At 39.0% G+C, this 27,230-nt stretch overlaps 1 protein-coding gene across 7 annotated transcripts in view; it reads left to right on the top strand.

Moving 5' to 3' along the window:
- The window catches only part of MGAT5 (alpha-1,6-mannosylglycoprotein 6-beta-N-acetylglucosaminyltransferase), a 326,791-nt gene that overhangs the window by 192,143 nt on the left and 107,418 nt on the right, over window positions 1-27,230 (top strand). For all 7 annotated transcript variants that reach the window (XM_054257690.2, XM_008998990.5, XM_078327938.1 and 4 more), the window contains 3 exons: window positions 19,928-19,999; window positions 21,961-22,122; window positions 25,510-25,679. In XM_054257690.2, the coding sequence (XP_054113665.1) occupies window positions 19,928-19,999; window positions 21,961-22,122; window positions 25,510-25,679 (404 nt within the window). The remainder of the gene's footprint in view (window positions 1-19,927; window positions 20,000-21,960; window positions 22,123-25,509; window positions 25,680-27,230) is intronic.

Genomic DNA, 27,230 nt, shown 5'->3' with positions numbered 1-27,230 from the left:
TTTTCTTTGCCATAGGGTGATGGGGGCAGAGGCCAAACTTAGTAATGCTAATAGGGTATGTAGCCCTGATTCTGTAGGGTGTGCCCCTCTTTCAGACTATTACGTCTTTTGCCTGGGTACATTCAAGTCAAATTTTTTCAGGGGTCCAACCAGGCTCCAGTGACTTATCGGGGGAGACAAGGTGGTTTCATTGCCATCATGAAAACCCCAGAGCTAAAGATAGTTAAAATACCTCTTGGAAATGAAGAGCTCTGAGAATTGGGTGTGTGAAGCTCCTCATTAGGAGGCTGCTGGCAAATTGACTTGGTAGCATTTATTTGAGTTTCTCTCTTCTCACTTGGGTGGCCTGTGGCCTGCCTTCTCATTTCCTTCTCCAGAGGAGTAAAGCCTGGGGCCACCCGTGAACCTTCCTTCTAGTTGAAAAGTCAGTTGCAAGTACCTCTCCTGCCCTGAGGAAAAGCTTGTTAATTTAGTTTAATTTTCAAAAGTTTTATTCCCCTTTCTACTCGATAGAATTTAGCCGGACTCCAACTGGGCTCCATGATTAATAAGCTGGGCTAATTTCATGCCTTCCTAAGCCTTTGCATGTTGGGGTATGCTTGAGGTAGAAGATTTTGCATTCCCATACCTCCATCTCCTGGGAAGGCGTGGAAAGTGATCCAGATGGAAGAGACTGCAGTTACTTGTGACTTCTTTCCCTCCCTTTGATCACACTCCACCCCTGCTCCCAATGAAGGATATGGTGAGGTTCTGAAGAAGGGAAGTAGAGAGGAATACAGAATGAAGAGACATGATAGATCACGTGCACTTGCTGTCTGAGGCTATTTCGTTTTGGGACCAGTAACTATGTTTTCTCTCCTGAGGTGTGAAACACACTTCATTAGCCCATTCCACTCTCTTTTTATGCAGATGATTGGGTATTTTTTGTTGTTGTTGCTCAGCTGAATTCTGTTCAGTGAGCAATTACTGAACATCCATTTATTTTCAACAATTAATGAAAACACATTTTCTTGACCCCATGTTGTGTGTTTATTATCTTAAAAGCAAGAGGAAGAAAGGATGCAAATAACTGAGCCAGAAGGGGTAGAGATAACTAGGAACCCCTTTTTAAAGTTTTAATCTGAATATAACCCTGAACCTCTGGGCTTTTCTGTGTTAGCATATAGCATTATAATAAGTACCCTGGGAGGGTTAAAGGAGAATTTCATCAGTATGGTCCCTTCAATAGGAATACTAGCTTAGAGTCTTAGACCTGACATCAGCTCCTGTTTCTGCTGCTTTCTTTTTTTTTTTTTCTTTTTAATTTTTTTATTGGATTTTAGGTTTTGGGGTACATGAGCAGAGCATGCAAGACAGTTGCGTAGGAACACACATGGCAGTGTGCTTTGCTTTCCTTCTCCCCTTCACCCACATTTGGCATTTCTCCCCAGGCTATCCCTCCCCACCTCCCCCTCCCACTGGCCCTCCCCCTTTCCCCCCAATAGACCCCAGTGTTTAGTACTCCCCTTTCTGTGTCCATGTGTTCTCATTTTTCATCACCCACCTATGAGTGAGAATATGCGGTGTTTCATTTTCTGTTCTTGTGTCAGTTTGCTGAGGATGACGTTCTCCAGATTCATCCATGTCCCTACAAATGACACAAACTCATCATTTCTGATTGCTGCATAATATTCCATGGTGTATATGTGCCACATTTTTCCAATCCAGTCTATCATCAGTGGGCATTTTGGTTGATTCCAGGTCTTTGCTATTGTAAACAGTGCTGCAATGAACATTCGTGTACATGTGTCCTTATAGTAGAACGATTTATAGTCTTTTGGATATATACCCAGTAATGGGATTGCTGGGTCAAATAGAATTTCTATTTCTAAGGCCTTGAGGAATCGCCACACTGTCTTCCACAATGGTTGAACTAATTTACGCTCCCACCAACAGTGTAAAAGTGTTCCTTTTTCTCCACATCCTCTCCAGCATCTGTTGTCTCCAGATTTTTTAATGATCGCCATTCTAACTGGCGTGAGATGGTATCTCAATGTGGTTTTGATTTGCATCTCTCTGATGACCAGTGACGATGAGCATTTTTTCATATGATTGTTGGCCTCATATATGTCTTCTTTCGTAAAGTGTCTGTTCATATCCTTTGCCCACTTTTGAATGGGCTTGTTTGTTTTTTTCCTGTAAGTCCGTTTGAGTTCTTTGTAAATTCTGGATATCAGCCCTTTGTCAGATGGGTAAACTGCAAAAATTTTTTCCCATTCTGTTGGTTGCCGATCCACTCTAGTGACTGTTTCTTTTGCCGTGCAGAAGCTGTGGAGTTTCATTAGGTCCCATTTGTCTATTTTGGCTTTTGTTGCCAATGCTTTTGGTGTTTTGGTCATGAAGTCCTTGCCTACTCCTATGTCCTGGATAGTTTTGCCTAGATTTCCTTCTAGGGTTTTTATCGTGCCAAGTCTTATGTTTAAGTCTTTAATCCATCTGGAGTTAATTTTAGTGTAAGGTGTCAGGAAGGGGTCCAGTTTCTGCTTTCTGCACATGGCTAGCCAGTTTTCCCAACACCATTTGTTAAACAGGGAATCCTTTCCCCCTTGCTTGTTTTTGTCAGGTTTATCAAAGATTGTATAGTTGTAGATATGTTGTGTTGCCTCCGGTGCCTCTGTTTTGTTCCATTGGTCTATATCTCTGTTTTGGTACCAGTACCATGCTGCTTTGATTACTGTAGCCTTGTAGTATAGTTTGAAATCCAGTAGTGTGATGCCCCCCGCTGTGTTCTTTTTGCTTAGAATTGACTTGGCTATGCGGGCTCTCTTTTGGTTCCATATGAAGTTCATGGTGGTTTTTTCCAGTTCTGTGAAGAAAGTCAATGGTAGCTTGATGGGGATAGCGTTGATTCTGTAAATTACTTTGGGCAGTATAGCCATTTTCACGATGTTAATTCTTCCTAACCATGAACATGGAATGTTTCTCCATCTGTTTGTGTCCTCTCTGATTTCGTTGAGCAGCGGTTTGTAGTTCTCCTTGAAGAGGTCCCTTACGTTCCTTGTGAGTTGTATTCCAAGGTATTTTATTCTTTTTGTAGCAATTGTGAATGGCAGTTCGCTCTTGATTTGGCTTTCTTTAAGTCTGTTATTGGTGTAGACGAATGCTTGTGATTTTTGCACATTGATTTTATATCCTGAGACTTTGCTGAAGTTGTTTATCAGTTTCAGGAGTTTTTGGGCTGAGGCGATGGGGTCTTCTAGGTATACTATCATGTCGTCTGCAAATAGAGATAATTTGGCTTCCTCCTTTCCTATTTGAATACCCTTTATTTCTTTTTCTTGCCTGATTGCTCTGGCTAGAACTTCCAGAGCTATATTGAATATGAGTGGTGAAAGAGGGCATCCTTGTCTAGTGCCAGATTTCAAAGGGAATGCTTCCAGTTTTTGCCCATTCAGTATGATATTGGCTGTTGGTTTGTCATAAATAGCTTTTATTACTTTGAGATATGTTCCATCGATACCGAGTTTATTGAGGGCTTTTAGCATAAAGGGCTGTTGAATTTTGTCAAATGCCTTCTCTGCGTCAATTGAGATAATCATGTGGTTTTTGTTTTTGGTTCTGTTTATGTGGTGAATTACGTTGATAGACTTGCGTATGTTGAACCAGCCTTGCATCCCCAGGATGAATCCTACTTGATCATGGTGAATAAGTTTTTTGATTTGCTCTTGCATTCGGCTTGCCAATATTTTATTGAAGATGTTTGCATCTATGTTCATCATGGATATTGGCCTGAAGTTTTCTTTTCTTGTTGGGTCTCTGCCGGGTTTTGGTATCAGGATGATGTTGGTCTCGTAAAATGATTTGGGAAGTATTCCCTCTTTTTGGATTGTTTGAAATAGTTTTAGAAGGAATGGTACCAGCTCCTCTTTGTGTGTCTGGTAGAATTCGGCTGTGAACCCGTCTGGACCTGGGCTTTTTTTGGGTGGTAGGCTCTTAATTGCTGCCTCGACTTCTGACCTTGTTATTGGTCTATTCATAGTTTCAGCTTCCTCCTGGTTTAGGCTTGGGAGGATGCAGGAGTCCAGGAATTTATCCATTTCTTCCATGTTTACTAGTTTATGTGCATAGAGTTGTTTGTAATATTCTCTGATGATGGTTTGAATTTCTGTGGAATCTGTGGTGATTTCCCCTTTATCATTTTTTATTGCATCTATTTGGTTGTTCTCTCTTTTCTTTTTAATCAATCTGGCTAGTGGTCTATTTTGTTGATCTTTTCAAAAAACCAGCTCTTGGATTTATTGATTTTTTGAAGGGTTTTTCGTGTCTCAATCTCCTTCAGTTCAGCTCTGATCTTAGTTATTTCTTGTCTTCTGCTGGGTTTTGAGTTTTTTTGATCTTGCTCCTCTAGCTCTTTCAATTTTGATGATAGGGTGTCAATTTTGGATCTCTCCATTCTCCTCATATGGGCACTTATTGCTATATACTTTCCTCTAGAGACTGCTTTAAATGTGTCCCAGAGGTTCTGGCATGTTGTGTCTTCGTTCTCATTGGTTTCGAAGAACTTCTTTATTTCTGTCTTCATTTCATTGTTTACCCAGTCAACATTCAAGAGCCAGTTGTTCAGTTTCCATGAAGCTGTGTGGTTCTGGGTTGGTTTCTGTATTCTGAGTTCTAACTTGATTGCACTATGGTCTGAGAGGCTGTTTGTTATGATTTCAGTTGTTTTGCATTTGTTGAACAGTGCTTTACTTCCAATTATGTGGTCAATTTTTGAGTAGGTGTGATGTGGTGCTGAGAAGAATGTATATTCTGTGGATTTGGGGTGGAGAGTTCTGTAAATGTCTATCAGGTTTGCTTGCTCCAGGTCTGAGTTCAAGCCCTGGATATCCTTGTTGATTTTCTGTCTGGTTGATCTGTCTAATATTGACAGTGGAGTGTTAAAGTCTCCCACTATTATTGTGTGGGAGTCTAAGTCTCTTTGTAAGTCATTAAGAACTTGCCTTATGTATCTGGGTGCTCCTGCATTGGGTCCATATATGTTTAGGATCGTTAGCTCTTCTTGTTTTATTGATCCTTTTACCATTATGTAATGGCCTTCTTTGTCTCTTTTGATCTTTGTTGCTTTAAAGTCTATTTTATCAGAGATGAGAATTGCAACTCCTGCTTTTTTTTGCTCTCCATTAGCTTGGTAAATCTTCCTCCATCCCTTTATTTTGAGCCTTTGTGTATCCTTGCATGTGAGATGGGTTTCCTGGATACAGCACACTGATGGGTTTTGGATTTTTATCCAATTTGCCAGTCTGTGTCTTTTGATTGGTGCATTTAGTCCATTTACATTTAGGGTTAATATTGTTATGTGTGAATTTGATACTGCCATTTTGATGCTAAGTGGCTGTTTTGCCTGTTAGTTGTTGTAGATTCTTCATTATGTTGATGCTCTTTAGCATTCAGTGTGATTTTGGAATGGCTGGTACTGGTTGTTCCTTTCTATGTGTAGTGCCTCTTTTAGGAGCTCTTGTAAAGCAGGCCTGGTGGTGACAAAATCTCTGAGTACTTGCTTGTTCGCAAAGGATTTTATTTTTCCTTCACTTCTGAAGCTCAGTTTGGCTGGATATGAAATTCTGGGTTGAAAGTTTTTTTCTTTAAGAATGTTGAATATTGGCCCCCACTCTCTTCTGGCTTGTAGTGTTTCTGCCGAGAGATCTGCTGTGAGTCTGATGGGCTTCCCTTTGTGGGTAACTTGACCTTTCTCTCTGGCTGCCCTTAGTATTTTCTCCTTTATTTCAACCTTGTTGAATCTGACGATTATGTGCCTTGAGGTTGCTCTTCTTGCAGAATATCTTTGTGGTGTTCTCTGAATTTCCTGCATTTGAGTGTTGGCCTGTCTTGCTAGGTGGGGGAAGTTGTCCTGGATGATGTCCTGAAGAGTATTTTCCAGCTTGGATTCGTTCTCTTCGTCCCCTTCTGGTACACCTATCAAACGTAGGTTAGGTCTTTTCACATAGTCCCACATTTCTTGGAGACTTTGTTCATTCCTTTTTGCGCTTTTTTCTCTAATCTTGGTTTCTCGTTTAATTTCATCGAGTTGGTCTTCGACTTCAGATATTCTTTCTTCTGCTTGGTCAATTCGGCTATTGAAATTTGTGCATGCTTCGCAAAGTTCTCGTATTGTGTTTTTCAGCTCCTTTAATTCATTCATATTCCTCTCTAAGTTATCCATTCTTGTTATCATTTCCTCATATCATTTTTTAAGTTCCTTAGTTTCTTTGCATTGATTTAATACATGATCTTTTAGCTCACAAAAGTTTCTCATTATCCACCTTCTGAAGTCTAATTCTGTCATTTCGTCACAGTCATTCTCCGTCCAGCTTTGTTCCCTTGCTGGTGAGGAGTTTTGGTCCTTTCTAGGAGGCGAGGTGTTCTGGTTTCGGGTGTTTTCCTCCTTTTTTCGCTGGTTTCTTCCCATCTTTGTGGTTTTATCCGCTTGTCGTCTGCGTAGTTGCTGACTTTTTGATTGGGTCTCTGAGTGGACACCCAGATTGTTGATGATGAAGTATTTCTGTTACTTGGTTTTCCTTCTACCAGCCTAGCCCCTTCGCTGTACGACTGCTGAGATCCACTCCAGGCCCTGCTTGTCTGGGGTGCACCTCTAGCAGCTGTGGTGCAGCAAGGGATGCTACCCGTTTCTTTTTCTGCTATCTTTGTCCCAGGATGATGCCTGCCAAATGTCAGTCTTTTGGATATAGAGGGGTCAGGGAGCTGCTTGAGGAGACAGTCTGTTCTTTTTAGGAGCTCAATTTCTGAGCTGTGAGCTCTGTTGTTGTTTCAGGGCTGTTAGGCTGCTATGTTTGATTCTGCTGCAACAGAGCTCATTAAAAAAACCCTTTTTTTCTCAAATGCTCTGTGTTGGGGGGTTCAGGCTTTATTGATGTCCGTTGAGGTGTCCTGCCCAGCTAGGAGGCAGACTAGCCACTGTTTGCCTGCCGAGGCTCCGCCCTGCTGTTGTGTGGTTCGCCCTGTTGCTGCAGGCTCTGCTGTTCTGCTGTGGTCTCAGCCACGTCCTGTGGTGGAGTCTCTCTGTTGTAGCGGGTTGCCTTGGCAACGGCAGGCTGCGTCAGCAGTGGGCGTGTATCTCAGTAGGGACGGGTTGCCTGGGCAATGGCTGGCTGCGTCAGCAGTGGGTGTGTATCTCAGTTGTGGCGGGTTGCCTCGGTAGTGGTGGACGCCCCTCCCCCACAGAGCGTCTCGGACCGTCTGCTCGGGATAGTTTGAAATCGCGGTTTTGTTCGTCCCACTGGGTATCCCGAATGCTCTGTCCCTGCAATCCCCTGGGCTGGCCTACTGTCCAAGTCTCGTTCAGTCTCAAGTCCAGCCCTCTCAAGTCTCAGGTTGCCGGTTCAACAGGGCACCCGGACAAGCGCGCCCTGCGGGGATTGCTGGGTAGGGCCGGCCGCCGCCGCGCCCCGGCTGCCGGCTTCGCCACGCAGACTTACTGCCTGGCGTCCCGTGTCTTTTTTGTACTTGGGAGTTTCCCCGTTCTGTGGGCAACAAAGATCAGTCTGGAAATGGAGCTCGGACTCACCTCTTTGCGGATTCAACGAGAGCTCCAATCCTGGGTTGTTCTCACAGTGCCATCTTGAGTCCTCTCCCATTTCTGCTGCTTTCTAAGCTCTGTGATTGTAGAAAGGTAACTTAACTTTTTGTGCCTAAGATATTTCCTTTATAAAATAATAGGAATGTGCTTAGAGTAGAACCTGGCAGATAAGACACTCAATAAGCATAATGGACACTTCTGTGGTTTTAAATGTTGCCATTATTTGAAATTATGACAATAGTTATGGGATGTCACATAGTCTTGGACAGTATATGTGGAAACATTGTTCCATTTTAGAATTAGAATCCATTTCTGGTTCTCATTCACCAATGTAATGTAACTTTAGATCCTTTGGCTTCTGGTAATATACAAATTCAGTTGTTTCCCTTAATGCCTGTTTTTAAATTGACAATGTTTGTATGTATTCATGGTATATGTGACGTTTTGATATGGGTCTGCATTGTGGAATGGCTAAATCAAGCTAATTAATGGGTGCATTATTTTACATACATTTATTTGTGGTGAGAGTATTTTCCCTTGACTTGTCTTTTCTGGATATGATACTTGTGTTTGCACTAGAACTAGCTGCATGTATGGTGCCAGTGCATTCTCCCATTGTTAATGTGAGATTAAAAGAGATGTTTTGTAAAACCAATTAATTCCTTTTTAGTATTTTTAAAATCCTAGACACTATCTGTGGCTTTGTAGTTGCTGTTGTGGTTTTATTCTCTCTTGCTGTCTTGAAACTTTCCTTACTGTGTTGTTTAAGTAAACTCTGAAACCTGCGTTTTTATTTTCTGTATTATCTGCTAGGTTTCTCTTGCAACTGGGAAGATGATTGAGAGACATCTTTATTTGACTTGTAAACTTGATGAACACATGCACCAGTGACTTTTATTCTATTCTTAATACTTATTGAAAGAGCCAGTTCTTGTTTTGATCTATGTTTAACATCAGAGCTTTGACAGATGCCAAAAGGACATGAAGTATAAAATGTCTCTTGTATAGTCAGTCACTAGTTGAATTGGAGCATTTAGATTCAGACCCATCGTAGGAGATGGTACTCTTCTTTCATTTTTCTTTCTTATGGTTGTCTCAGTGCACAAGCTTCCACTGAATTATGAGATTAGAAACTTTTGTTAGTACTTTTACTCTCACAAACTTGTACTCTATGGATCTTTTTTGGTTAAATCACAGGAAGCAAAGCCATCAATATTTTTCCTTAAAATATCTCCACAGTTCCTTGTTATATGTCTGACATTGTACTAGAAATGGTAGAGATAAAAGCTGAGTGGTTACCCTTCTTTAGGGGTGGGACTTTGGGGGACAAACAAGAGAATAATGAAATATTGATCCTCCACTGTACCAGACACCTCAAATACAGACCAACACCATTTTATTTAAGTGACTTGAGCCTCTGAGAATTTTGGTATCCACAGGGGTCTTGAAACCAGTCCCCCCAGATACTGTGGGTTAACTAGACCCGATCTCATTTAAACCTCTCAACAGCTCTAAAGAGTAATGGAGAGCCAAGTCACAGACAGCTCAGAGAGGTCAAGTTGCTTAGCCCCAAAGTCCTTCACTTTTCATTCCTGCTGTCTTCTTTATGATGAAGGAAAACTGAACTTAGGTAGCTGACTTGTAGCCATTCACTTTGCATTCAGTTGTATGGTTAAATTCACTTGTGGTGAAAAATGGCTCTAGTTTAGCTAACTTCAAGGAGTTGATATCCATTGCTAGTTTTCTGGTATTCCATCATTGCTAGTTTTCTAATACTCCATAATTTTGATACCCTACACCTCCAAAAAAACACAAACTCTCCTGTGGCCTTAACTCATGAAAACCGGGTGTCAGCCATTCCAAGTGGTAGGAATGAGCAAATGATTCATTAGGCAGCCTTGTATTTCCAGAACATCAGGCAGTTCATTTTCTGTATCTGTTTTTGTGAGCCATGTAACTACTCCCGTTATAGAGACAAGGCCCTATAAAGTAATTACTCTGAATGCCATTGTTTCAGGTATATTAACTTAACCATCTGCAGAGCCTTTTACTGCTATCAGCTTTTACAAAATTTAGAATGAATGTCTTCACCTCTATTGATATTATGTTGATAGATGATACTGATATATTTGACACTGACACATTTTTTTCTTTTTAAACAGTTGTTACAGAACCTAGGAAGTGTCCGGCATACCTTTCCAGACTTCCTAATTTGTGCTTTTCTTGTAAGCACTTCTGTTGCCATTGCAAGTAGGGTTGCTCTGAAATAATCAAATTGCCCAGTGATTGATTGCTGGATCTTAGGTTGTGTACAAGCTATTGCTTCAAATGCCACTTTGGACTGGATACATGAGAGTGTGTCTATGACTCCTTCATAAATGAGCAAAAGAAGTAGTTTCATGCCTTACTTTTCTGTCTATTTCTTATATTTCACAAACAGACGTAAAGGTCTTTGCTTCTTTCTGTTCTCCCTTGACAGTATGTAAAACTAATATTGGCTGAGCATGCTATTAACCTTGAGTTTAAATTCAGCCTACTTAATCCCTTGATTAACGCTAAGATTAATGCCCAAGAGGAAAGGTTGAAAGCTTAAATGTTTGTGAATGCGAGCATGAAATGAAATCCTAATAACCAGTACAATGATTTGGATTTATGAGCTGTGTTGGCTGCTAAAGATAGCCTGGAAATGGTGTTGCACAGACTAATTTGTCAAAGTGGGCAGCGATAAAGAATGGACTGTTTAGGTTGCAGGAGAAAACCTGAATGAAAAAACAACTAACATTTTGGGGTGGGTCAGGGACTACTTTAAAAATATCACCAGATTGTTGCCCGAGAATACCAATGCACACCCTTGAAGTGTTCAGCCATTTGAAATGGGAAATTCTTTTTCCTCAAGATAATATTTTTGGGCAGTAAAGGAGGTGGCAGAAATTTATGATCATGTTCTTTTCACTTTCTCTGTTCAGCCTTTCTTTGGTATCTTTTTCATCTACGTATATTTGTTGCACTTACTACCTGAGTTCTAAGACATCCTTAATAAAATATTTTTAAAAAAAACAATCCTGAGGTTACAGAACAGTATTTATTAGTCAGCCTAACTCATCTCTCAGTTTCTGTCTTTACCCCTCACCCACTAAAGTTCTTAGTAATACTTCCTGTTTATGAATATTATGTACCGCAACATTTGCATTTAGACTTCTTGTTCTGGCTTCTACTCTACAGAAATCAGAGAGGCAAAGGACGAGACTTGCAAAACCCAAACCAATACTTCTTTGACACTTCTTGGAATACATGTGGCAAGATGGGGTTTCAATACTGTTATCTCCAATTTGTTTTTATACACATTTAAATATTGGCTCCTGTAATTTCTCTTGTATTCCCCTAAAAGTTGTCTTAAAATTACGTTTTAAAACTTTTTTAATATGCAAAATTTCAAGCATCTACTACAAGAGTGTAATAAACTCTTGTGTCCCCATGACCCATATTCAACAGTTGTCAGTTCATGCCAATCTCTCTTTATTTATACCCTCCTCTGCTTCATTATTTTAGAACCAATCTCAGACATCATACCATCTATGTTTCACTGTGTATCTCTAAAAGAGACTGTTTTAAAACATCCTGTACAATTGTTCTCATTATAACTGCTAATACTATTTCATACCTGAAAATTAACAAAATTCCTTCATCTCAGATTAGTATGCATATTTTCAGGCCATTGTATAAATAAAAGTTTATTTGCTTGAACTGGGTTTCCAGTAAGGACCCTAAATTGCAATTGCCAATGTCTCCTAAATCTGTCTCAATTTTTGGTTCTCTTCCATCTCTTATTTTTCCTTCTTCTATTTTTTTGTTACAGAAACTGCTTCATTCCTTAGAGTTTGTCTTACTCTGAATTTTGATTACAGCCCATGTGGTTGCATAACCTGGCTCTCTGCCCCCTTGTATTTCTAGTAAATTGATAGCTAGATCTGAGGTTTGATCAGAGTAAGACCTAATATTGTTTGTGCAAGTTATTTCGTGGATAATAGTATAGTATATTCAATTAGGAGGCACATAATGCCTGATTTCTCTTTTTTTTTCCCTAATGTTAGCAATCATTGGTCAGTGCCCAGGTTCGTTAATTCATTAAAGGTTCCTTCTTACTATGTCAGGAATACTTCTGTGCAGAGATAGGACTCTTCATCAGGTATGTGATCACCCTAAGAGGAGGTTCATATAAGAAGCCATTTATTTCCCAGTTTATTTCCTAGCATCTTACAGCTTTTTTTCTTTTTGCTTACTTTCTTTTTGTTTTTTATTATCATTATGAAGTAATGGATTAAAACATTTGAACAATCCATTGCAGTTATTTTCTTACTGATTGTCAAGTTGTCCCGCTTTGGCCAGTGAGGACCTATTCATACTGCTTTCTCAGACTTTTTGACATGATTGTGGTAGTTTTTAATAGTTTTTCTGTTCTATGGTGTGCTCAGATCTTCTAGATTCATCTCATACAATTCCTGCCCTAGCCTTAGAACCAGCCTAAGAACCACCTTCCTCTCCTGGCCTGCATACCACCCCAATTTCTCTTAGAAATAATGCCTAGGGACCACAATCTGAGTGCCAGGAGCATTAATTGCTATTGATTTTTTCTGGCTGCTGGAAATTTAACAATGAATAAACACTCCTCATTATGGTTGTGTTATGTAAGGAGAGATAGCTAGCAACATCAAAAAAGTAAGATGTATCGTCCCCTGGATTGTAATACACGCCCATGGAGAAATACTAAAGAAAGAGTAAGAAATACTTAGGAGAAGTGATGGTGTCAGTTTTGGATAGAGTAATCAGGATAGGCTCTACTGAGAAGGTGAGAAAACGATGTTTGACCCAATTTGAAGGAGGTGAGGGAATAAGAAGTGCAGATAACTGACAGGTGCTTAGCAGGCAGAGAGAAGAAAAGTTCAGTGGCTCTGGAGTAACCATTAACATATAATATTAACAACAAGTACAAGGAAAGTCATCTCCACAGAGAGTTTTGTCTGTTTTGTTCTCACTTATAATGGTGCCTGGCACATGTATGTATTGAATGAATGATTCTATCTGAAGCATTTAAAAAAGTTGGCAATAGTTTTTTGTTCTGAGTGGGTAACTTCTAGCTCTAACCCTTCTTATCTTAAAAAAAAAAGTCCTGGTAAACTTTGTGACATTAAAATCTGCTTGGACATTCAAGTTGAAACTTGAAGCAGGGGCATTTTGAGCACTCATTAAAATGTTTACTATACAGTAGTATATTAATTTTAAGACCCAGTGGTACCCAAAACTGAGGGTAGTACCGAACCCCCTATATACTATACTTTTTCCTTCTTCACAATGTTATGACTTCTCTTTGGCCTATGTGAATTGCCAGCACATAGGGGCTTTGGGACTGCCGTTAAGTGAAATAAGGGTTTATTGAACACAGGCACTGAGATACTGAGACAGTTGGTCTGATAACGTAAAGGCTACTAGATAACTAATATGAGTGGGTCGTGTCTGTAGCATGGATCCCCTGGACAAAGGAGCTATTCCAGCCCTGGGCATGATGGAGCAGGAATTGTGAGGTTTCAGCATGTTATTAAGAGCAGTGTGTAATTTAAAACTTTTGAATTGTTTATTTCTAGAATTTTTCATTTAATATTTTCAGACTGTAGTTGACTGTGGGTAACTGAACTATCAGAAGGTAAAACCATGGATAAGAGGTGACTATGGTAATGCTTTCTAATATTATGAGAGCACACAAGGGATCAGATTAGACTGGTAGAATGGAATGTGCCAATTGTATTAGAAGACGCAGCTTTCTTGCCCATTTTTATTCTCGTTGTCACTTATGATAGTTGCACATTAAACACAAAAAAAGGAGCTGTATCATTGATCTCTACAATGTGACTACCTCTTTAAATTGAGTGACTTTAATTGTCAAAGTGTCCTCGTGTGGATACAGACCAATTGGGATCAGTTTTGCCAGCATGCAGTGGGAGGTGTGCCTAGTGAGAGTTGCTATAGAAAGTATCTCTATGCATTATCTCTTTGGTTGGCGACAGAGGAATTTATTTGCTGCATATTTAAGGGAAAATCAGCTTTTTTTCTCTTGGAGCAATTTGGGATGGATTATTCAAAGTGTCTCATCCTCTTGTTAGAACCTCACTGGTTTTGTGGCACTTTGAACACTTACTGCAGCTTACACTCTTTAAATTCTGCACACCTCGTCACCTTGGATATGCAGAGAAGAACTTTCATGGATCACTCCGGCCCTGGACTCTGTCTCTTGCAGGTAGCCAGTTCTGTACTTAGTGTTAATAATATTCCTGCCTGTCTTGGCAGGGGGCAGCAGTACAGTATTATAGAAAACACCTAAGACCTGATTCCTTGTGTGGATCCCACCGCTTCCCTGTGTGGCTTTGAGCTGTCCCTTGAGTTTTCAGTCTGGTTTCCCCTCTTTGCGGGCAAGATAAAGCCTGCCTTGCCTCCCTCAGTGTATTACTGAAAGGTTCCAATAAAATGAAAACAGTAAAGTACTGTGTACGTAGAAAAGAGACTCATTATTATGAGTCTCTTTAGTGTCCAAGTCATGCTTGTTGATTATTCATTCACTACTCAGCAAATACTAATTGAACATTGCCTGTGTGCCAGATACTGTTCTCAGGGCTGGGGATAGAGCAACGAACTGGGACAGATGAGGTTTCTGTCCTCAAGGAGCTTACGTGCAGATGGGGAAGCAAACAGTAAAACCAGTGCACAAAAGAATCGCCACAAGGGATGAATCCTCTGAGGAAAAATCAACTAGGAAGGATGCAGAGTGGCCAGGTCAGTGGGTCAGGGGAGGCTTCTCTAAGGAGAAGTTTGAGCACAGTGTGGAAGGAAGTAAGGGAGTGAGGCATGGAACACTCTAGAAGGAATAGGGTTTCAGGTAGAAAGAAGAGCAAATGCCTTGAACTATAGGATTATCAGATAAAATACATTACAGCCAATGGAATTTGAATTTCAGATAAACAATGAATTTTTTTCAAGTTTATGTGACACACACTGTGTAGGACATACTTACACTAGAATCAAAAATTGTTGTCTACGGTGAAAATTTAATTGGGTATCCTTTTTCTTTTCCCTAAATCTGGCAACGCCACTGAGAGAGAAATGAGCTTGCCTGTTCTTGGGACTTGCAAGGAGGTTGGCTTATGTAGGGCAGGGTGAATGAGGCAGACAGTGTGAAAGTTGAAATCAGATTTGCAAGATCTTGGTATAAATTCTGGGTTTTATTCTGAGAGCAAGGAGAAGCCATTGTAGCATTTGAGTATGTGTAGAATGTGATCCAATTTTGGGTTTTCGTTTGCTCTTGCTACATAGAGCAAATGGTAGGAGCAGGAGTTGGAAGTGGAATTGTTATTACATTCCATTAATCATACAGTACTGCCACACAGTAGGAGTATAACAAGTCACTTTAAATGACTTCATATAGAAGACCTAGGCAATAATACTCCATTATTGAAGACTGGACTATGCTTACAGGACTATGGGAACCAAAAGTTTGGCCAGTATGCTTTAAGTAGTGATTGAGGGTACCAGCTCTGGGGCAAGACAGGTAGCGTTTCCACTTTTAACTGTTTCTAGTCTGTGCTTCAGTGTCTTCGTCTGGCATGATAATTAGCCTTTCTCAAGAGGTTATTTGAAAAGACCAAATGAGATGGCGATGTGTGTAAAGAGCTTATCCTCATGTTTGGCTCTAGTACATTGCAACTTTTATTCTTTGTCTCTCCCAGCCCGCTCCCCCTACACAACTTTTCAGATGAAGAGTTGGACCAAAATATTAATCAACTAAGGTGTTGGTGCAGAGGACCAGTCTAGAAAGCTGAACCACTTACCACTTCATGAGCAGACATCCTTTACTATCTGCATTTCCTCGTTAAAACTTTAGAAAGTAGAGTAGTCAGGAGTTGGCATGTGTTAGAGAGAAGTGCAGGGATTACCTTTTTTTTTAGCATATCTCTTAATAAGTAACTTCATTTGATGTCATCAGTATAACAAATGTGTATATGTTTATGTATCTGTATGGGTATATATGTGCATAATCAGTGTGTTAAATGAATATTTAGATATACAGTCAACTGTATTCATTTGATACACGACCAGCTAGCCTAACAGGATGACATAAATTCTATCTTTCAGATCTTATAGGATAATAAAATTAAGAGGGTTACCTGATCCAACTCTGAACTGGATGAGAAGATTTGAAAGACAAATGGTTTAAGATTACATGACCAGTTATTTGCAGAGTTGAGCATAGATTCCATTTTGACTGATCCCAGATTCAGTCATCTTTCCCCACTGAAATAGCTCTCTTATTCCTCACTAAGTTTGGCCTAAACGTAACTCTAATGTATCCTGGTCAGGGGAGCAACAAATTTCAGTTGTCACTCAGCCCTGCCACTCACTAGAGAAGTTATAGTGGTAAATTCACATTAAGCCTTGACTTCGTCCCATGTGACATGTTGACAGTACCCATGTTATAAGGCCTTATGGGGAATTAAATCGTGGGGAGAGAGAGAGAGAGAGAGAGAGTGTGTGTGTGTGTGTGTGTGTTTGATGGAGCCTGACATAAGCCTTCATAAATGATGGTATACTTATGTAACTCCTTTAAAAATTATCTTAATGTTTGTTGTAAAAATGTATAATATGTAGATTAACAAAAAGAAAATGGAGAGCACCTGGAACACCATCATCCAGAGATGACCTCAGACTTTTCGTATGCATTTTTCTCATTTAGTTTGGATTGCACCTAAATAATCTGAAAAATACAGCATGAAATCCTGTGTGTTGGTGATCCATTAGAACAGAACACTTCACATTAATCACTTCACATTTATCGTGAGAGAAAAGCCATAACAGACTAATTCTTTCAAAAGAACAGAATATTACTACTAAGAGTTTTGCCATATTATATCTAACATGCATATATACATTGAATCTCCTATTTGTTTTCACAGTAACTTTATTATTTTTTCTTTTCCTCTTTAAACTCCAACTTGAGCTGTATATGTTTCTGCCAGCAAGTTTTTTTCCTTAAATATAATGAATTGTCCATCCTGCAGACCTTGGAAATAAGTCTGACCAGATTACACTTCTAGGGACTCAGAGAATGTTTTGATTCACAATACTCATGTTTAAGCTGCAAAACCCTTTTGGTTCAAAGAAGTTTAAATCACTGTGAGGAGGAATGTCAAAAAACAAATTGTTAATCTCCTCGTTCAAGAAAAATGAATTAAAGGGTCCTTTCCATGGAATGTCCATTGATGTTCTCAAGTTTTAGCCTGGCTGGTCTTAGTCTGCTTTTGTTGCCTCTTCATTTTGTGAACTGAGGCTAGTGAAGTAAAAAGATTAGTTTATGTCAGAGTTTTGCTTTCCAATTTAAGGTTACTGGAGGAATGCTGCTCTCAGTTGATTGTTGTCTGTGTGTTGCCATCAGCTCAGTTTTCATTTCTTAGACTTACAGTGGTGAATTGTAGGCTACTTTTAAGACTGTCCAGTCCCTTCCGTGGCATAGGGTTCCAGGCAGATCTTTCCCAGGTCATAAAAGCTGGTCAGAGATGGGGGAGGCAGAGCTCCCAGTATGTCTGCACACTGAAGGCAAATATAAAATTATATCCCAGGAAGAGAGTACCAGGTGCCACAGTTGAGAAAGTATGAAGGAAGGTAGCCATAGGCAGCTGTCGGACACTAGGGTTTTGAGAGTCAAGAGTAGAAGAGCTGTTGAGAATGACTTGAAATAGAGCCATTTTCAGGTCAAGAAGATGGTGGGGTTAAGCTTGTTAAAGGACCCTGGACAGATCAAAAGAAAACAAAGTTAGGGATTAGGAGGTTGTTACTAGCCTTCAGCAAGATTTTCCCTGAGTGTTATTAATGGTGTTCTTATTTAGGAAAATGTTGCTCATTTGAGAGCTGTTTGCTTCAGTACTTGGAGTTACTGCCAATGCTGGCTTTCTTCCAATCCTGGTAATCCTCCGAGGTTTTGCAAAGAAAGAAATGCTTTGTTTTGTTTTTCCCTTTCTCCCCATGGGATAATTGGTTTATGTATAATTTAATTATTTTGTTAACCAGTTATCCTATCACAGCATACAAAAACAACCTTAAAAACCCACCTTCCCACCCTGTGCTAAGATGTTCATAATTTGTTTTCCCACCATTATACGTGCGAGTGTAACAGTGAAATTTCTTGCTAAAAGCTAAACTGGACTGACTGTGTTTTATATTTTCGGGAGTGCTCTTGGAGCCTTAGGAAGTAGTAGCCAGTGATTTAGAATAAGAAGAACTAAGATAAATGATCAATTTCAAAGAGGCATTACAGTCTTGAGGATTCTGTAGGGAAGTCATATTTTTAAAAATCACCTGCGACTGTATTTTCATCACAGTCAATCTTGAAAGATTCTTCTTGCAGTGGCAGAGTGAGGAGGGAACTTTATTAATATTAATGAGCCTTGCTCATGCCTCTCCTCTTAGTTGATTTTCTTTAGTCTTGTTTCATCTTTCCTTATCATGCTATTTATGGGAAAACTTTTCATCCCGTTGGGTGGCTGGTAAATTTGTTTATTTATTTAGCGTGAGGTTTATTGTAAATCTATACCTTCCCTGCTCATCCTTATTTTCTGGGGGAGTAGGGGTGGGATGGGGTGGTGAGGTTAAAGATCTCACAATCAAGTCTGCAATCCATTTGAAGCCTTCATGTTATAAATATGCTTTATTGAGTCCATTTGCACAAATCTAATTGGAGCTAAATAATTCAGTCTGGCCTAAGAATACAAAGTACAGATGTGCATAATGCTACTGAGACCAGCTGAGGCTTCATCTACTTGCAGGCTTTTTCTCTGCTGTTTTCCTCATTTTTCTCATTTGTGGAGCTGCAGATATTGCCTTTCATGGTCATGTTGTTGTCAGATCCCAGTAATTAGACCATAGGCCTCTGGCAAGTTGGTATTTTCTTTTTTATGAGTAAAAACCATTTCAACTTTATTTGTGGGGAATCCTTTTGAGTCTCTGAATCATTTACAAGTATGGCAAGGTCTAATTTTATTCCATAAGAAGAAGAAGAGAGTATTTCACTTCTCCTATTTAGAGATTCCACCCTCCCCCCAAGCTTTGCTCCCCTCTGCTTATATCTTTGGGATCATCTGCAGTGGCAGATGGCTTTATGCAAATCGGGCCAATTACTTTGGTTATAGTAAAAGTCACCTTGCATTATGAGTAACTTCCAGATTAGTGAAACTGACATGTTTCTTCGATAACTTACCCAGACTCAGAGAGCAAACTATCTTGTGTTGACCCATAAGGCTGTGGTCCCACACATGTCTCTGCCATCTTAGTGACCCCTTTAAGGACATTCCCTCACTCTCCTGCTCATTAATTTTTATAGGTCTACCTAGCCATAGAAAAATTATGTTCAATGCCTGTTTAGTAGCCATATTTGATAATCTCATTATGTATAGTAAAGGATAATAATGCTATCTTCAAATTTTGTGGCTAGTTTTTAGAGAACAGACATCAACATAACTTTTAATGCATTCTTCTCTTTTTTTTTTTGCCAGAAATTAAGTTGCCTAATAGTCTTTGATAACTTTTGCTGAAATAATTTCTATAGTCAAGTTGCTTTTTCCTTTCTCTTTCCTCCTCCTCTCAATTCTCTAAACCTTATGCATTGACAGAACAATCCATCTTCCAGAATGGCTCTCACAAGATCATCAAGGTTTTTTTTCTCCTCCTTTTATCTCTTTCTCAAATAGGTTTTACCACCTTGCTTTTTGAGATAGTGTGAATTGAACAGCAGAAAATGAGGGAAACCTTGACCAATTACCCCTAAACTATCAGTGGCATTTCTGACTTGGATAAAGGATTGAGTTCTGTGGCTCCAGTGCCATTCAGTTTCCTTTCCAGATATGCCACAGCAGATAAGGATCATTCCTGTCTATTTGATAAACAGTCACAGAGACACCTTACATTCACATTCCCCAGTGGCAGTGTTTCAGTCTTTTAACTTTCTGCCATTAGACTCCCTCTCCTTCTGGTACAGAGATGTGAAGATTAAATCACTAAGGAATTAATTGCTGTAAAGTACTTTGCAGGACGGATGTAAAGTATAATCTGTTTCTTCTGACCTTTGCTGCTGATTATTTCATCTGAGAGGGCACTTGTATCTGGAATACTAGCTTAAAAAGCTGGGAGTTTGGCTAATAATAAAAATAGCGCATATTAATATAGTGCTCATTGTGTGCCAGGAACTGTTCTCGGTGCTTTGTGTATATATTAATTCATTATAGGTGAAGCGGCATACTTAGTGTCACTGATGTTTTTTAGGTTGAAAATTGGTGTCCTCATTTACCTTGGAGAGCAAAAAATCCCTACGAAGAAGCTGATCATAATTCATTGGTAAGTGATTTTGGAAAACTCTTTCTGGACTTGTATATTTAAGTCAGATGTCAAGTGATACATATGGAATCTTTTAGAAATGCCAACCATAATCTGAAATAGTGTTACACTGAAAAACATCTGTCATTCATCTCTGTGGAAGTCTAGGTGACCAAATCAATCAACTATTAGCATATGTTTGTTTATTGAGCAATTCTCTGAGGGTTTCTAAATGATGGGCTACTGATATGAGTAAGACCTGGTGCCAAATGTGGAGAACCTTAGTGATCTAATGAGGGTGATGGTAAATAATGACCATCTCTGTCACAAATGCTGTAATATAGGCCTGTGGGAATTAATGAGGAAAAGGTCATTTTAGTCTGCAATGTACAGGGTGGATTGCATAATGAAGATAACATTGTAGCTGAATTCAAAATGTTGAGTGAGTTTATATAAGGTCAAGGAGAAAAGGGTACCTCTCATGGGAAAATGAGAGCATGGCAGTTTCAGGGAGTAGAGCATGCATGGTTCAGTGGGCCAAAGCCATAGGGGATTGGATAAGCTAAGCTGAAAATGAAATTGGGAAGGTAGGAAGGGGACTGTGAAAGTATTTGTGTGCCCCATTAAAAGCATAAGTCTTTACTCTTAAACCAGAGAGCAGCAAACTTCTGCAAAATACCCAGAATAGTTATTAGTTTCATCTTTGCAGGCCGTATGGTCTCGTCACAACTACTCAATTCTGCCACTGTAGCACAGAGAACAGCCATAGATGATATGTAAATGAAGGGGCATGGTGGAGTTCCAGTAAAATTTTATGCACAAAAACAAGCAGGATTTAACTCAAGAGCTATAGATTAGGGATCCCTTCTATAAACCACAGTAGTCTTAGGATATTGTTTAGTCAAGAAGGGAAATGAAGCCGGGTGTGGTGACTCATGCCTGTAATTCCAGCACTTTAGGAGGCTGAGGCCGGAGGATTGCTTGAGGCCAGCGATTTGATACCAGCCTGGGCAATATATCAAGACCTATCACTACCAAAAATTTAAAAACTGGCTGAACGTGATGGTGTGTGCCTAGTTCCAGCTACTTGGAAGGCTGTGGTGGCAAGAGGATCACTTGTGCCAGAGTTCAAGGCTCCAGTGAGCTGTGATCATGCCACTGCATTCCAGTCTGGTTGGGAGTGTGAGACCCTATCTCAAAGGGGGAAAAAAAGAAAGAGATAAGTGTTTAGAATGAACTATGGTGATAGTTGAAAAGGTAGATTCAGCATGTTTGAGATGTTCTGTGAAATAAATACTGGTTATTACTAGGTTTCTCTATTATTTCAATCACTGGTTGTATCTAGCTATGTTATCCACAACATTAGGAAAAATATTCTTCCTGGCTTTTAAGTTACTCTGGTCTGAACTTTAAATTGTACTTAGTTGTGGCAGAAAAATAGTATTCTTGGCTCTTAAATTCCTTAGAAAATAATGAATTTTTGTTTGGACTGGGACAAAACTAGAAGATGAGCATTTATTTCCCTATTTAACTCTGTGGACAGAAAGAGGCTTTTTGGTAACTTCCATATTGTCAAACAGCCTGCTAAGAATTGACTTCAGTTTTCTTAGAAGTCTGCTATCCTATGGTAGATCCAAGTGGCGCACAGTAAATTTGAGTGCTGAGAATTTCAAGGTACATCAAGCACACTCATTATAAAAATTGCATTTTAACATAGCTCAGAGCTTTGTAATGCCTGTGCTACTTTTCTCAATTTCTAATTTTTTTAATGATGTCCCTTCCAGCAGATCAGCAGTCAGCAGCCTTTGCTTCAATTTGCAATCCTGAGACCTTAAAGTCAAAGCTGCAGCAGACAAGACTTACTTTTTAAGCTCTCAATTTAATTGACTAACCCTTTTAAGTTTTCAAATGTCACATCATGAGAACCATTATGCTTTCTGACTTTTTATCTTCTATTCATTTTATTAAATTTCTGGTGCTAGGCGGAAATTCGTACGGATTTTAATATTCTCTACAGTATGATGAAAAAGCACGAAGAATTCCGGTGGATGAGACTACGAATCCGGCGAATGGCTGACGCATGGATCCAGGCAATCAAGTCCCTGGCAGAAAAGCAGAATCTTGAAAAGAGAAAGCGGAAGAAAGTGAGTTTCTTATTAATTTAGTGCAGTTAAATTCCAGTTTTCTTTTAAAATTTGATTTTGCTTGGAAACAAGACTATGAGAAATGTCATATCTCAAATGATATTCCCTCAGGGGGAATCTGCTCAGTCTCTTGTACAGCTGTTTTTGGGTTTTTCTTTCCCCACTTACAATACTCCTTCTTAGCAGGGTCTGGCACAGGTTTCTGGGGTGAAGCCAAGCAGAATATCTGCCTGTAAGACTTTTCCTTTGACCCTGTCTTTGTCAGGGTGTCAGGAAACTTTCCCCCATTTCTTTACCTGAATCCAACCTTTGACAGCTTCCTGTTATATCATCATGACAATTTTATATTTTTGCTGTTTTTTATCCCTGGCTTTTGGACAGCCAGTGAGTTGCATTGCTACTCTTCTGATTGGTGATTCTGCTTCTGCTTCTAGGACAGAGAGAGAGAAATTTGAATAAATTTGAGCCAGTTTCTTTCTAGCTTAGGAGGAGATGCTTGGAAAACTTCTCCAATACCCCTGGGCTTAGACGATTTTATGTCCTGTTAGCTATATGGTCTGGCTTTAGATTAACTGGTCTGATTTCAGAATGGAGCAAAGTGAACAATTTGCTCCCACATCTAAAAAACGTAAAATGAGTTTGGTATTCCTAATCCAACTAATTTGATATCTTTGAAAAAGAAAGTATAGATATATTTGCAGGACCCCAAGTCACAGTTTGATAGGTCAGTTTTGACTAGATGTCTTGAATTTATGAGACAGCAGAACCAAACATTCTGTCACCAGATGGTCGTGTATGGAAGAGCATGTGTTCAGATGCTGAAGTTGGGCTGTAAAAAGAAATAAAGAATTTTTCTGTATATTCCTGTGGAATAACCTCAAGAATATATTGTTAGGTGAGGAAAAATAGAGAATAGTGTGCATTATTTTTAAGAGACAGAGGGAATTTGTATGTATGTATACATAAAGATATATACAGATACATACATTTGTTTCTTGCTCTTAGCTTGAAAATGTATTTTTCTCATTTTGATAAGCTAAAATTAAAGGAGATGTGATGATGGTTGCACAATAATATGAATGTGCTTTATGCTACTTAACCATACACATTAAAATGGTAAATTTTATGTTAGGTATATATTACTACAATAAGAAAAGAATGGTCAAATAAGGGGAGGTGGGATTAGGATGCAGAAAACAAACTACCATAGAAAATAGACTTCTGAATATATCTGACTTTGTAGATTTGACACTGGAGTCATTTTATGTAAGTCTTAAATGAAATTTTATTGCCAAAAACTAAAACTTAGAAAAAATATGAAACAAATGAACTGAATATATATCCATCCAGTTTTGATGGAAGCACACAGAAATAGACTATTCTTAGTGATTTTAGAACATAGTAAATACACTTCTGATGGGATTTCATAAAGCATAAAAAAAGTAAAAATATCTTAAAACCATTTTTATTAATCATGTAATATGTGGTAGCATTGATAGTCTTATTCTGAATCAGTTGTGAACACTGGAAGAAAGGCGATGAGTAATTATGTTAGTGTCATTGAGAAGTGGGATTTGCAGTGTGGAATTGATGGATGGTAGGATTGGTGATGTTATGTAAAAACACTATAACCCTGAGTTTGAATTGGAAGCACCAGTCTGAACTCATGATTTGTTTTATCTTTGAGGAAAAACAAATTTCCTAGCTAGGGCCACTATAAGACCTATAAATAGTAATAAAATCTAGTCCCTTAAGCCCCACACTTTAGTCCCTAAATGCTGTTTCTACTAGGTGCTATAAGAGGTTCTTGGAAAAATGGCTTATTAAGGTCCAAGACAGAAGTTGTACCTGTTGAGCCTAGAACAATCTTGTCAGGCGTGTCTGTCTACCCATGTGCAGAGAAGCTATCTAAGAAGACTAGGGTTATGTCAAAAACTTAGGAGCCAGCTTGGATAGCCTCCCACAGACCCAGGTGGGATGATTGGATAGTCAGTGAGAGGCATAACCACAGTTTTTTTGAAGCATATCAAATATACTTTGATGTTACAATGATTTTTTAAATTAAAAAACTTCATGGATCATCATTAGAGTGTACTAAAGAACAGGTTTATTATTCTGAAAAACTGGTAAATGAAGAGAAAGAATCAAGTATTTACCAGGCTCCTTCTAGACAAACCTTAGGATTACCTCAGGGTGACAAAATAGTTGATGAGAGGTAGTTTTTCTTTATAGAGGTATTATTCCAGCTAATAAATAAAGAAGGAATGATCAAATATCATTTTGCAGGCCCTAATGGATTAATGGATCTAGGTAGTGACTGTCAAGGCCTACTAACATGCCAAAACAGAGACACAGATACATTGTTCCAGTACATTGTACTGAAACTTATGGAAGTCTACAGTACCACCTATGAAATCATATTGCTAAAAAAAAAATTGAATCTCAATTTGATTATTATGTCTGTATTATTTACTTACCATAATACAAAGGACAGAAGAATCTTATACCTTGAGATTGCAAGCAAAATCGAGAGTGTAGGAGATGACTGAAAATAAAACCCAGATTCTTTGATAAATAAATCATAGCAGTCCCTACCCCCACCACCAAATAAGTTGACGGGAGGCTGTATCAGTTAAAAGAGACTAAGAGACATATGAGGCAATTATTATGTATGCCCTCTGACTCTTGAATCACACAACTGCACTTAGAAAAAACAAAGGACAGTTGAAGAAGTATGAACATTAACCGGATATCAGATGATGTTAAGGAATTACTAGCTTTTTTTAGGGATAATAGTGATGTTCGGGTTACATTTTTCAAGTGAAGGTTTATTCCTTTTAGAGATACATACTGGAATATTTACAGATGAAAGGATGTCTAGAATTTGCTTTGAGATAGTGTAGAGGGGTTGGGAGAAAATGAGGGTATAAGATTTGTCCTGCATCAGTAATTGTTGAAGTTACATGATGAGTACCTTGGTATTGACTATATTGTCAGGTTTGCAATTCTATGTTTTTGAAATTTTCCATAGTAAGAGGTTTAGAAGTATTTTCACTGTAGATAAAAGACCAATGGTGTTAAAAAATCTTGTCCTGTCTTACCTTCCTTTATTCCCAATTTTACAAATAGACTGTACTTTTAAAAGGTGGGATTATCTTTCCATTCCTTATACTTATAACCATACCAAGGTCTGCAGTGATTTTATTTCTCTAAAACCACAATGGAAAATGCTTTCCTTTGTACCTGCTAGAAAGACAGCATTCCCCACACTGAGAATTTGCTAGGATGTAAGCATGACTTTGGGATTGGTTGATCACTTCTTGGTGCATTACTGTGCATTTTGTATGTGGTTCAGTGTGAATCAGTATATGCCTCTTTGTTTTCCAGGTCCTCGTTCACCTGGGACTCCTGACCAAGGAATCTGGATTTAAGATTGCAGAGACAGCTTTCAGTGGTGGCCCTCTTGGTGAATTAGTTCAGTGGAGTGATTTAATTACATCTCTGTACTTACTGGGCCATGACATTAGGATTTCAGCTTCACTGGCTGAGCTCAAGGAGTAAGGAGATTACTTTTCAATTTTAAAATCAGAATACATAAAAGAAATTGTAAACTCTTAAAGTATTACCTCTATTAGTGTGTAATTTTTTTGTTGAGGAAAATGAAAGTGATAATTCACTAAACAGGAGATAAGAAGATTATTTTCAGGAGCTAAATACGTACACTGTGAAAAGGATAATATGTTTTCATTGTAGCTGAAGGCTCCAGAGGCTTCATAAATGAATGCCAGAAAATTCAAACTAAGGAGCTTATTCTTTGCTATTACAGGTGCTTCCAACATCTGTAGCACAAAACATTGACTTTCCTAATTCCCTGTCTCTTGCTGAAATTCATACCACTGCCTACTCAACATCAAATCTTTCTAAATCTTAAAACAGGGGAGGTTTCCTGTTTGTAATTTAATTTGGATAGAATAAATTTCCTGAAAGCTCTGAGCCAATCCTTTTTCAATTAGCCAACTTGAAGCTGAATCTGTTAACTCTACCTGGGTTTTTTATTTCACTGAAATTTGCTTCTAACTCCAGCCCTCCTGTAATCCCTTCAGTATTGGCATAGCTGGCTGAACAGAGATGCTTCCATCACCTGTACTCCCTTAGGATAACTTCCCATGGAGACTTCCCACCCAACAGTCAGGCTACCGTGTTGCTGTATGTCATGTATTTCCAGAAGAAATACCTTGAATGAACATTCTAGAGTTCATTGAGATGAGAGACATGTTAAAACGGTATCTGATGGCTCACACCTGTAATCCCAGCACTTTAGGAGGCTAAGGCAAATAGATCACTTGAGACCAGCTTGGCCAACATGGCGAAACGCTTTCTCTACTGAAAATACAAGAATTAGCTGGGTATAGTGGCACATGCCTGTAGGCCCATCTACTCGGGAGGTGGAGGCTATGGAGAGCCAATATCATGCCACTGTACTCCAGCCTGGGTGACAGAGCAAGACTCTGTCTCAAAAAAAAAAAAAAAAAAAAATACATTGAGTAAACAACCTATAAAGTAGCTGCATTTATACAGTTAGCAGTCACTCATCTGGTGCTTTCTATGGGCTAGTTTTGGTATGGGACATACAATGATGACCAACATATGATCAAGGAGCTTCCAATCTTTTGATCATTACAACTAATATATTGCATAAAAATTATACTAATTCCAGTGCTGTTAGTTCTAATTGAGGTGTGCATGGTTGCTGGAATGTAAGCACTGGGATTGCAGGAAACTGAGTGTTGTTCACTGTGTGGTGGGCACCTAGATAGTGCCTAGCATGTGATGAGTACTTGTATAACTATTTATGGAATGAATGAGTGAAGGAATAAATACGTGAATGAATGAGTGCATAGGTAAATAAATGGAGTACTGTGGTAGTACCAGGAACAAGTACCGCCTGGGGAGGTCAGGAAAGGTATGTTAGGGATTTATCAGTCAGACTTAATTTGATGGTCAAGGGGAAATCTGTTTAGTATGTCCTCACTTACCATTGTTGATAGGTTCTTGGAAACTATGACCTTAAATGAAATTATGTAAAATGAAAGCAGTTTTTTTCATCA

The sequence above is a fragment of the Callithrix jacchus genome, chromosome 6 (assembly GCF_049354715.1).
Source record: "Callithrix jacchus isolate 240 chromosome 6, calJac240_pri, whole genome shotgun sequence".
NCBI lineage: Eukaryota > Metazoa > Chordata > Mammalia > Primates > Cebidae > Callithrix > Callithrix jacchus.
Note: the sequence above shows the minus strand (reverse complement) of the source record. Positions and strands in the feature narration are given on the sequence as shown.